Below are 12,963 nucleotides of genomic sequence, written 5' to 3' on the forward strand. Positions count from 1 at the left end.
GAAGATTTAATACAGAACTTAATAGTGCCTTTTGCCTTCTCTTTCTGTGCTGTTTTAGAAGGACGGAATGCAAGTACAGGATATCCCATAAAAGGTCCCTGACAAACATTTTCCCAGTAGAATGTGCTTCTTCCTTTTTAACCTGCAATCTTTATATGCATGTTTTTTTCAATAAATATTTTTCAGATGTTTATGTAGAAAAAAAATTTTTTTACTTTCTCAACACTCAACACTACACTTTAAACAAAAGGCTATGTGGGGGAAAATCTCATATACATCCCCAAAACAAGTGGTGGGTTAACAAAGACACAGTCAGATATTTTGGAAAGCATGCCCTGTGTGAACAGGAGACATGGGTGTGCCTGACACACGTTACTGTCACCAGGAGAGGATGAAAAACTGTGTACTAAGCCAACTGTTTATCAACAGCCATGCTGACTGGGGATCAGAGGGAAATGTTTTAAGTATTCTCGCAAGATATGTAGGCATTTTGCTGTATTTTAGCTATATTTTTAAAAATTGGTTGAGCATTTTGGGTTGATGTGAAATGCATTATAATTTTCCCATGTAAAATCATGGGAAGCAGGCTACCAATGAGTATTTTGGTATGTCCAGTTATTAGGAATGATTCTCTTTCCTCTCATGTCCTTAGAGGTTTGAAGATCCAGCCTTCCCTGTCCTCAAATAAAGGTACTGTTATCACCATTTTACAAAGAAACTGAGGCACAGAAGCAGGGGTATAACACGGCCTAGGTGACACAGCTAATAAATGGCAGGGGTGGATTGAAACGTGGAGAGTCTGGCTCTGTAGTTCATGCTCTTCCCCAAGGTCAAGTACATGATTAAACCTCAGTGAGCTACAACTTGAGGAAAGAAGCAGTGGCTTTTGGAAAGGCAGGAAGGGTAGAGAAGCTCTCCACCAGATTACAAAGAGATTCTTCTGGGCTCAGAGTAGGGGAGAGAGTTCTATGGTCCTGTTCCCCGGGGGTTTGGGCTCAGCTTCCTGGCAGCACCTGGGGAGGTGGCGGGATCACAAAGGAATGGCTTTGTGGTACATTATGTAGGGCAGAGCCGACTGGCAAGCGATTCCCGTCAGGATCCTGGCCCTGATGCAACAGAGCCACCTATCAGAAGTGGCCACAGTGACAGAATACTCTAGAGTAACCTGCGTGGAGGGATAACCTTTGATGCACCCCAATTCCTTGACACAGTGTCAGATCCCCCAAATATGGGCAAAACTCTAGTGTGGGTATGGGGGGGGATGGGCAAAACTGACTAGGTTAAATCTCCTATCAACTCAAGTGGGTTGGTGGCTTGAGACTGAAATTAAGTTAATTTACAGCCACAAAAGAGATTCATTCATTCATAAGAGATTCATTCTTTTTTTTTTTTTAATTATTATTTATTTATTTGTTTATGGCTGTGTTGGGTCTTCGTTTCTGTGCGAGGGCTTTCTCTAGTTGTGGCAAGCGGGGGCCACTCTTCATCGCGGTGCGCGGGCCTCTCACTATCGCGGCCTCTCTTGTTGCGGAGCACAGGCTCCAGACGCGCAGGCTCAGTAGTTGTGGCTCACGGGCCCAGTTGCTCCGTGGCATGTGGGATCTTCCCAGACCAGGGCTCGAACCCTTGTCCCCTGCATTGGCAGGCAGATTCTCAACCACTGCGCCACCAGGGAAGCCCCTAAGAGATTCATTCATATTAAGCCAATGGGAGGACTGTCAAAAAGCATCAACTCTCAAACTCCTCAGGCCACCAAAACCAGTACAGACTTAGCTCTCATCTCTCACTGCTTCACCTTTCAGCCACTTCACTTCATCTTTTTAAAGACAGTTGGTACTCAGTGCTTTAGTTACAACAAAGTTAAACTCTTCATTTCTAAGTCAATTTTCACATAGGAAACTGAAGAAGTCATGATGAAAAACAGTGCAGAATAGATATAAATAAGCTCACTCATGTTATGTAATGCCAAATTCCACCCCAAGGCATTTTGATATCAGAAAAGAAATTTCTTGATATAAGCACATTCAAAACGTTGCCAGAAATCCACTGGTACTCTGGAAGGAACTGGCTTTGGAATCAGACTCTAGGGCTGCCATTTGCAAATTAGATCCTTTGACTTTTAGGGGCTTCATTTTTCTCACTCAAGAAGTTAGAAAAAATAGGACCTATAGAGTTTTACAGGGCTACTGGGAGAACTGAATTTTTAAAAAGTATCTGGAAAAGTAAGCACTCAGATGTTCTAAAATTTGGGAAGGGAAGAAACCGGAAAAAAAAGCCTTTATTTCTAGGAAGGGGGAGTGGATGCATTTCTGTAATCACAGTGCATGACATTGGAAAAGGAGAGCCCACGTTCAGAAAGCAAAAACATTAAAAGACCTACCAAGCGCCATCCAAATGCTAAATCTGATCCAGGTGTCTGCACTCAACTGGACCATCAAGTAAATGTTCACCAGGATGCTGAAGGCTGGCAAAAACGGTAAGAATGGAACCTAAGGGGGGAAATATCTTCTTAAATATACTCAAATTTTGAAAGCACGTTCCCCAAATTATTTCGACATGGTGGCAACTAATTTGACATATATACTTTCACACTGTGTCAGTAAGTTTATATTCTCACAAAAAGGACAACCTGAATAAAACCCACTCATCTTGAGAATACTAAAAGTAGCACCGTATTTCACATTGTTTACTGCAGCCCAAAGCAGCAGAGGATTTATCCAGCCCGCTAACACCTGCATCACCACCAAGATGCAACTGGTTTCAGGGTTTAGTTTAGTTTAGGGTTTCCTGGTTTAGTTCAGATATCAACAGGGCATGCCTCTGGAACTCGGGCTACTCATGGTATCTCAGGTGGATCCTCCTCTTAGTTCAAATGGGACAAGATCATTTCACTTGCAGTGGAAGGGCTTTTGGTGGAAATAATCTTCCTGGGAGGGTCCTGAATTTCTAAAATAAAATATTCTAGTTATTCTTCTGATACTTCAGAATATCGGACAAGAAATTTGTTTACTATTATATAGAATAACGTGATAGGAGCACATTCAAGTTTTTGAAAAGAATACTTTAGACAAAAAAGGAGCATCTCACAGAATTGTGACACCCTTGTTCCTTGGTTAACGTCATCAGAAGTGCTTTTTTTTTTTTAAAAGAAACAATTCACAAAAACTAATGGACAAGAGAAAATGTGCATAATATTTAGGATCTCCAATCCTCATGACACGTACCATGAAGGCTACTTTTTGCTGATTCTGAGGCTGCCTCCAAATGATGAGCACAAGGGCAACGCAGAGAACAAGCAACAGCGCCAGAAGACCGAGGCTCCACGCTTCCAGCCTGGCGATAGTGTGGACTCCGTGCGTGGTCAGAATACTCAGGCCCAAAATGAGGAATGCTGCAAAGGTGACACGTTCGCGAAACAAAATCAGAGCACGCCCTTCACTCAGACTCCTATGTTCAAACAGTCTATCTTGATAAGACATCAAGTTCTTTCTAGATCTGCTCTGCCAAATACTAAGATTCTTCATTTTTATTCTGGGAAGAAATGGCTAATTTCCCTGATTTAAGAAGCACGGCTCGCTTACTCATGACTGTCTCCCCCTGAGAAGCCAGCCTTCCCCTCTGGGCACTACCGTCTTGCCTTTCGGCTCATGGGTCCCAGATGAGATCACATGGATTGATGGGATGTTGTCCAGGGTGGCTACTTCCCTTTTTTCAAATGGGAAAAGCAGGTCTGTTCATGTTCAGCTGTCGTAAACACTGACTGTTTATATAAACAAATAATATATGATCTGCACCTTTTCTCCCTATTTCAGAGAGCAACATCACCGCCCACCCACCCTTCTCTGACCATCAAGTCTGCATTAGGGGTCCCTCCTATGTGCTCTCAGAGAAACCTGTACTGCTCTTAGCTTGTCACCAACAGTCCTGGTCTGCAAAGCCCAGTGAGAGCAAGGACCATCCCTCTTGATATCCCAAGTACCCAGCAGAGTTCCTGCCACACTAATAATGTTCAATAAGTGTTGCTGAAAATATGCCCGATTACGTAACTGTGGGTGAGCAAACAGGATCTGCTATATCGCCTCGCAGTATCCTTGGGTCTCTGTTCAGTTATTGTCAGGTGTACTTTGCTTCACACAGGAAGCACCCTCACAGCTGACAAAATGGACCAATTTTGTACTTCTGCCACTCTCACCTTAGGGAATTTCTTCCTTTCTTCTTCAATTACCAAGATATAATCAATTTATCCTGCTAATATAGAGATGATCTCAATGACCAGTGACCAGTTAGGTTCAAATCTCAGGACCGAGGGTAGTGCTAACATATTCTTTCATCCTCTTTCACATCATACCTGCTCCACCTACATATACCTGCCGGGTCTTTATAATGTACACAGTGAAGGGGACTTACCGAGGAATCCTACCAGAAAGCTCACGAGAGAGGCCGACTGTTTTGTGGGCAGAAGCGAGGGGCTGAAGAGGGTTCGCAGGCTGAAGCCCTGTCCTGGCAGCACAGTGACCTGGGACTCACTTTTGGAGGCAGTGTTGGCACACGATCTCAGAGCTTCTTTCTCAGGACAATATTTGGGTTGCTCGTAAGATAAGCCAGGCTGGTACCTATTCCCGAATAAAGGCACGTGTTTTATTCTCAACGGACACTTGGTCCAAATGAAACGAGCATCTGAGACTCTAAGCGAGGCATTTCCATTCACAGCTGGTGCAGTAAATCCACATGTCTTGTGGCTGCAGCCCCAGAGTGTACTGAGCCAAGCCACACACCTGCTCAGTAGAATATCTGCAGCAACTCTGAATTTCCTCTGACAGCCACTTGATTAGAAAGTTATGTACGTTAGATGCCGAAGAGAGTTACATTTTAAAGCGAGACAAGTGTGACAATAGGATGATTATTCTGGAAATATCTATGTCCAAAGGAGATGCAGTTCACAAAAACAGCACAGAAACTCTGGTTAAATATCAGCTACAGAGTAACATACAGCCTTCAGTTCGGCCTTCAAAGGCCTCACTGCAGCCTGTCTCTCTGGCCTCATCTCCCTCATCTCACACAGCCACCTCCCACCCATTCTCCTCTATTACCGATCCTCTTCCTCTTCAGCTGGCATCAAGATATCAGCCTGCTTCAATTCCTAGTATCTGCCCAGTCTCCCCAGTGTGGTCTTTTCCCTCTGAGCAGCCTTTGGTTAAACTTAAAAGTAACATTTGTCCCCCATCTGAAGAAGAAATATGCTCACTGAGAAAAAAATACACAAAAAGGGGGGTACGCAGAAGAAACCTGAAGTCACCCATTACACCACTACTCAGTATGAACCACTGCTAGCATGTTGGTACAATTTCAGCCAGGTATAAATGTAAATATGTGTATATGTATGCAAAAATCATTTCTTCGTGTAAATGTATGTTACTATTTAAACAAATTCAGATGCTACATATAGCTTTGCATCCAGAAACTGATACATTTCTCCATATAATTAAATATCATTTTATTTGCTGTTAGAAGAGTCCACTGAAAAACTGTACCCTTCTTTATTTAACTATTCTATTTTTTTTTTTATTGACGTATAGTTGATTTACAATGTTGTGTTAGTTTCTGGTATACAGCTAAGTGTCTGTTTATATACATATATATTCTTTTTCATATTCTTTTCCATTATGGTTATTTTAGGATATTGAATATAGTTCCCTGTGCTATACAGTAGGACCTTGCTGATTATCTATTTTATTAACTATTCTACTATTGATATTCAGCTTAGTTCAATTTTTTCACTATTGCATATATCTGTGTGTGCCTCTTTGATTAAATCTTTAGCATAAAAGCTTAGCAGCTGGATCACTGGGATTAAAAATATAGTATTCTTAAGTGTTTTTATACATTATGAGAACTTGTTGTTCACATAGATTAGGCCTACCTTTGGTAATTATCCATTTTAGTTGATTCTTTGCTTAAGGACCAAGTATGCTAATTATCCTTTGTACTCATGTTTGTACGTCTATGGCCTCTCACCTCTGTGAGACAACTAGCTCCTTGAAAGCAAGGTCAGTGAGCCCTAATTTTCTTTATTTCCCGGGCCCCACATGACACACAGTCTCCAGAACCATCTGGCAATGAGGGTAACTCACCTGAGGATGAGAACACAGGCTGCGACCAGAGAGTAGGCCAGAAGGGTGCCGATGGACATCATGTCCACGAGGGCCTTCAGGTCAAAAAGAAATGCCATCACAGCTATTGGGAAAAGAAAGAACAGTGAAGGAAACAGCCTGTGAGAAAACTCCACACAGCTGATAACTTTCAAGTCAGGGATAAGTGATGGGCACTTTTTTGTTTTAGTGCCAATGATAAGTCAATGAGAAAGGGTATTTCTCACAGTTAATAAGATGTTCTTTAGGTCATACAAACTGCTAATAAAACTTCAAAAACCCTCAGCTGTCTATCTAACAAAACACATCTACTTTGATTACTTAAAAAATATTGGCCTGACAAACAGTGAAAATATTATATGACAGAATATTCTCCTTTGATGTTTCAGAAGAAAAACACTGCTAGGAAATATTGGCTGGCTCCTTTTTAAAAAAGCATAAAAGAATTCGAACAGAAGAGGTTTCATTATAGATGTTACATAATCATTTTAATTCCCATCTGCATTCTGAGTTATATCTTCTACAGAATAAAATAATGTCCAATTAAATTATGTTTCTGATAGAGGCTAAATTCTACTCCGATTAAAACCACACAATCTGACTAAATTTGAGCGATCCGTGCCCCGTCCCCAGGCCCCAATAATGTTAAGAGGAAAAGTATAATTTATACAGTTGAATAGTCAACTTGCACTTAGCAATGTTTTCTCTCCATTGAAACATCAAAATAGTGATGATATTAACTTGAATTTATCAAATAGTTGTCCCTATCATAATAAGTAGAAAACACCACATTCCACTCATGGGGTGTTCCAGACACCTCAGCAAGCTTTCTATCTCTATGATCTCCATTTATCTTCAATTCAATAATCCTATGAGACAGGGGAAATTATTTAGATTCAGCTTTATAGCGCAGTATTTGACTGTTTTTAAACAGAACCCCAGCAATTTCACATGGTTTAACTTAACAGGATTATTATCCTCTTTTTTATAGACAGGCTAACTTAACAAGCTTACAACTAGTAGGTAGAAGCGGGGTTCCAGCTAAAGCAACATGCCTGTGCCCCTTCTATAATAGCACATTGTTTCTTTAAATACACCCCATGCCTTACTTTGAAAAATCTCCATTGCTAGTATAGTTATACATCAGATTAAAATTTTAATATGTTTTGTAAGAACCACAGATAACCAAAACAAGGTAGCCAAAACAGAAGAAAATGATTAATTATCCATACAAGCTCTCTGATTTAAGTTAAAAACAAGCAAAGCAAGATGTGGGACTACAAAATAACAAAATATAATATTTTAGAGCATTAAAAATGCTACAATTATCTTCTTTTAATTATTAATTTCAATATCTTATTATGCTGTCAAATTAAATTCTTCCTGAAGGAAGAAGAGTACATTTTAAAAAATTCTGAATACATAGTGAGAATGAATGGGCAAGATTTTACTGGAGAAAAAAAAGCTTTTATGGAGTAAATAAAATATGTTGTCCTTTGTCAAGATTTATGAACTATCTTTAATATCATAATGCACTGTTTAATCATAAAGTGGGCCTTAAATCATCAGTGCAAGCTTCATTTTATGGGGGCAGAAATCTAAGCACTGAGAAAATAAGTGATTTGACCTCCCAACATACATCTAATAAAGTGCCAAATTTATTACAAAACATTTATAAAGTGCAGTTGTTTAGGCAAATACTTTCTGACTCTGAAAGAATCCCACTTCATACATAATTAAGCATTAGTGTTCTCTGATCTAATTTCCCCAAAATTCAGAGCCTCAACAAAACTATCATTTTTTGGTTTGAATTTCTACTACCAAGAGTGTTTATTGTTTTATCTATAAAGCTGGCTAAAGTCTTTCTCTTCTTCCATATAACAGGGGCTTTAAGGCCATTCTCTTGATCTGTAAAATCTCTTTGAAAATTTCCACATGGAATAGGAATCTGGACAACTAGGGTGCCTGTTGGATGCTGGTGGGAGACCTTGACGCCCAAGGAGATGGGAGGAACCCCCAAGTGAACCGGTAGGACGTGGGGGGACTGAGGGGGGAGAAGTGGAGGCCAGACAGGACCAGTGCCCTGGAGGGGTGGCTGGAAGGGGGGAGGGGTTCCCACACCTGGAGGGACCCTCGGGGACTCAGATCAAGGGGGAATGCGCTGAGCATTTCCCCTGCCCAATTGGCCCGGCTCTCAGGCAGGTCCTACACCCTCAGAGGCCCCCTCCAGGCCGTGTTGCTCCTGCGGGCTAGGAGGGAGGTCAAGGGAGAACAGGAGAGGCAGGCGGGAGGGGCCCTCCAGGACCGGAGGAACAGGAGAGGAGCGGAGAGTGTTTGCCCCTCCCACTCGGACCAGGAAGCCTGCTGCGCTCTTAGGCCGGGCCCCCCACCCTCTGAGACGAGAGGCAAAGCCAGGACCCCTTCTGTCGAGCCTAAGCTCCACACCCTCCCAGGGCCTTCTCCAGCCCTGTGGGTCCTAAGCATAGGCCCCGCCCACCACCAAAACCCCGCCCCTGCCTAAGTCCCGCCCCCACAGCCAAGGCCTTTTCCACCTTTTTTTTTTCCTCCTCTTTTTTACTATTGTGGTTCTGTTTTACCTTCCAAAAGTTGTTTCATCTATATTTTTATTTTTATATTCTTTCTAACATATCTGTTAGTTTCCTAGTCTAATTTTATTTTTTACTCTTTGTTATTGTTCTCCTTTTTTTTTTTTTGGCCACCCCATGTGGCTTGTGGGATCTTGGTTCATGAGTGGGGGTTGGGCTGAAGCTCCTGTGGTGGGAGCTCCAAGTCCGAACCACTGAACTAACAGAGAACCTCAGACCCCAGGGAATATTCATCAGAGTGAGGTCTCCCAGAGGTCCTCATCTCAGCACCAAGACCCAGCTCTACCCAACAGCCTACAAACTCCAGTGTTGGAAGCCTCAGGCCAAACAACCAGTAAGACAGGAACACAATCCCATCCATCAAAAAAAAAAAAAAAAAAAAGAGACGGCAAAAAAATATGTCACAGATGAAGGAGCAAGGTAAAAACCTACAGGACCAAATAAATGAAGAGGAAATAGGCAATCTACTTGAAAAAGAATTCAGAGTAATGAGAGTAAAGATGATCCAAAATCTCGGAAATAGAATAGAGGCACGGATTGAGAAAATACAAGAAACGTTTAACAAAGATCTAGAAGAACTAAAGAACAAACAAACAGCGATGAACAATACAATAACTGAAATGAAAAATACACTAGAAGGAATCAATAACAGAATAACTGAAGCAGAAGAATGAATAAGTGAGCTTGAAGACAGAATGGTGGAAATAACTGCTGAGGAGCAGAATAAAGAAAAAAGAAGGAAAAGAATTGAAGACAATCTCAGAGACCACTGGGACAACACTAAGTGAACCAATATTCAAATTATAGGGGTCCCAGAAGAAGAAGAAAAAAAGAAAGGGTCTGAGAAAGTATTTGAAGAGATTATAATGGAAAACGTCCCTAACGTAGGAAAGGAAATAGTCACCCAAGTCCAGGAAGCACAGAGAGTCCCATACAGGATAAACCCTAGGAGAAACACACCAAGACACATATTAATCAAACTGACAGAAATTAAATTCAAAGAAAAAATATTAAAAGCAGCAAGGGAAAAGCAAAAGCTAACATACAAAGGAATCCCCACAAGGTTATCAGCTGATTTCTCAGCAGAAACTCTGCAGGCCAGAAGGGAGTGCCAGGATATACTTAAAGTGATGAAACAGAAAAACCTACAACCAAGATTACTCTACCCAGGAATCATTCAGATTGAATGGAGAAATCAAAAGCTTTTCAGACAAGCAAAAGCTAAGAGAATTCAGCACCACCAAACCAGCTTTACAACAAATGCTAAAGAAACTTCTTTAGGTGGGAAAGACAAGAAAAGAAAATGACCCACAAAAACAAACCCAAAACAATTAAGAAAATGGTAATAGGAACATACATATTGATAATAACCTTGAATGTAAATGGATTAAATGCCCCAACCAAAAGTCACAGACTGGCTGAATGGATACAAAAACAAGACCCATATATATGCTGTCTACAAGAGACCCACTTCAGACCTAGGGACACACACAGACTGAAAGTGAAAGGATGGAAGAAGATATTCCATGCAAATGGAAATCAAACGAAAGCTGGAGTAGCAATACTCATATCAGATAAAATAGACTTTAAAATAAAGACTGTTATAAGAGATAAGGAAGGACACTGCATAATGATCAAGGGATCAAACCAAGACGAAGATATAACAATTATAAATGTTTATGGACCCAACATAGGAGCACCTCAATACATAAGGCAAATGCTAACAACCATGAAAGAGGAAATCGACAGTAACACAATAATAGTAGTGGACTTTAACACCTCCCACTTACACCAATGGACAGATCATCCAAACAGAAAATAACTAAGGAAACACAAGCTTTAAATGACACAATAGACCAGACAGATTGCATTGATATTTATAGAACATTCCACCCAAAAGTGGCAGAATACATTTTCTTCTCAAGTGTACATGGAATATTCTCCAGGATAGATCATATCTTGGGTCACAAATCAAGCCTTGGAAAATTTAAGAAAATTGAAATCATATCAAGCATCTTTTCTGACCACAATACTATGAGATTGGAAATCAATTACAGGAAAAAAACTGTAAAAAACACAAATACATGGAGGCTAAACAGTGCACTACTAAATAACCAAGAGATCACTGAAGAAATCAAAGAAGATATAAAAAAATATATAGAAACAAATGACAACGAAAACACGATGACTCAAAACCTATGGGATGCAGCAAAAGCAGTTCTAAGAGGAAGTCTATAGCAATTCAATCTCACCTCAAGAAACAAGAAAAATCTCAAATAAACAACCTAACCCTACACCTAAAGCAACTAGATAAAGAAGAACAAAGAAAACGCAAAGTCAGTAGAAGGAAAGAAATCATAAACATCAGAGCAGAAATAAATGGAATAGAAACGAAGAAAACGATAACAAAGATCAATAAAACTGAAAGCTGGTTCTTTGAGAAGATAAACAAAATTGATAAACCCTTAGCAGAGCCATCAAGAAAAAAAGGGAGAGGACACAAATCAATAAAATTAGAAATGAAAAAGGAGAAATCACAATTGACACTGCAGAAATACAAAGGACTATAAAAGACTACTACAAACAACTATATGCCAATAAAATGGGCAACCACGAAGAAATGGACAAATTCTTGGAAAGGTACTGAACCAGGAAGAATTAGAAACTATAAACAGACCTATCACAAGTAATGAAATTGAAACTGTAATTAAAAATATTCCAACAAACAAAAGTCCAGGACCAGATGGCTTCACGGGTGAATTCTATCAAACATTTAGAGAAGAGCTAACACCGATCTTTCTCAAACTCTTCCAAGAAATTGCAGAGGGAGGAACACTCCCAAATTCTTTCTATGAAGCCACCATAACCCTGATACCAAAACCAGAAAAAGATATCATAGAAAAAGAAAATTATAGAGCAATATCACTGATGAACACAGATGCAAAAATCTGGAACAAAATACTAGCAAACAGAATCCAACAACATATTAAAAGGATCATACACCATGATCAAGTGGGATTTATCCCAGAAATGCAAGAATTTTTCAATATATGCAAATCAATCAATGGGATACACCACATTAACAAATTAAGGAACAAAAACCATATGATCATTTCAATAGATGCAGAAAAAGCTTTTGACAAAATTCAACACCCATTTATGATAAAAACTCTCCAGAAAACTGGCATAGAGGGAACCTACCTCAACATAATAAAGGCCATATATGACAAACCCACAGCAAACATCACACTCAATGGTGAAAAACTGAAAACATTTCCACTAAGATCAGGAACAAGACAAGGATGTCCACTCTTGCCACTCTTATTCAACATAGTTTTGGAAGTCCTAGCCACAGCAATCAGAGAAAAAAAAGAAATAAAAGAAATACAAATTGGAAAAGAAGAAGCAAAACTGTCACTGTTTGCAGATGACATGATACTATACATAGAAAATCCTAAAGATGCCACCAGAAAACTACTAGAACTAATCAATGAATTTGGTAAGGTTGCAGGATACAAAATTAATGCACAGAAATCTCTGGCATTCCTACACACTAACAACAAAAAATCAGAAAGAGAAATTAAGGAAACAATCCCATTTACCATCGCAACAAAAAGAATAAAATACCTAGGAATCAACCTACCTAAGGAGGCAAAAGACTTGTACTCAGAAAACTATAAAACACTGATGAAAGAAACAAAGATGACATAAACAGATGGAGAAATATACCATGTTCTTGGATTGGAAGAATCAATATTGTGAAAACGACTATACTACCCAAAGCAACCTACAGATTCAATGCAATCCCTATCAAACTACCAATGTCATTCTTCGCAGAATTAGAACAAAAAATTTTACAATTTGTATGGAAACACAAAAGATCCCAAATAGCCAAAGCAATCTTGAGAAAGAAAAACGGAGCTGGAGGAATCAGGCTCCCTGTCTTCAAACTATACTACAAAGCTACAGTAATCAAGACAGTATGGTACTGGCACAAAAACAGAAATATAGCTCAGGATAGAAAGCCCAGAGGTAAACCTATGCAAATATGGTCACCTAATTTATGACAAAGGAGATAAGAACATACAATGGAGAGAAGGCAGCCTCTTCAATAAGTGGTGCTTGGAAAACTGGACAGCCACATGTAAAAGAATGAAATTAGAATGCTCCCTAACACCATACACAAAAATAAACTCAAAATGGATTAA

General features: G+C 39.8%; 1 protein-coding gene across 5 annotated transcripts in view; it reads right to left on the reverse strand.

Annotated features, from left to right (window-relative positions):
• Positions 1-12,963, reverse strand: part of SLC7A2 (solute carrier family 7 member 2) — a 71,853-nt gene that overhangs the window by 5,339 nt on the left and 53,551 nt on the right. For all 5 annotated transcript variants that reach the window (XM_036838653.1, XM_036838649.1, XM_036838650.1 and 2 more), the window contains 4 exons: positions 6,132-6,234; positions 4,408-4,613; positions 3,225-3,391; positions 2,381-2,489 (listed from right to left, as the gene is read on the reverse strand). In XM_036838653.1, the coding sequence (XP_036694548.1) occupies positions 2,381-2,489; positions 3,225-3,391; positions 4,408-4,613; positions 6,132-6,234 (585 nt within the window). The remainder of the gene's footprint in view (positions 1-2,380; positions 2,490-3,224; positions 3,392-4,407; positions 4,614-6,131; positions 6,235-12,963) is intronic.

The sequence above is a fragment of the Balaenoptera musculus genome, chromosome 21, assembly GCF_009873245.2.
Source record: "Balaenoptera musculus isolate JJ_BM4_2016_0621 chromosome 21, mBalMus1.pri.v3, whole genome shotgun sequence".
Taxonomy (NCBI): Eukaryota; Metazoa; Chordata; class Mammalia; order Artiodactyla; family Balaenopteridae; genus Balaenoptera; species Balaenoptera musculus.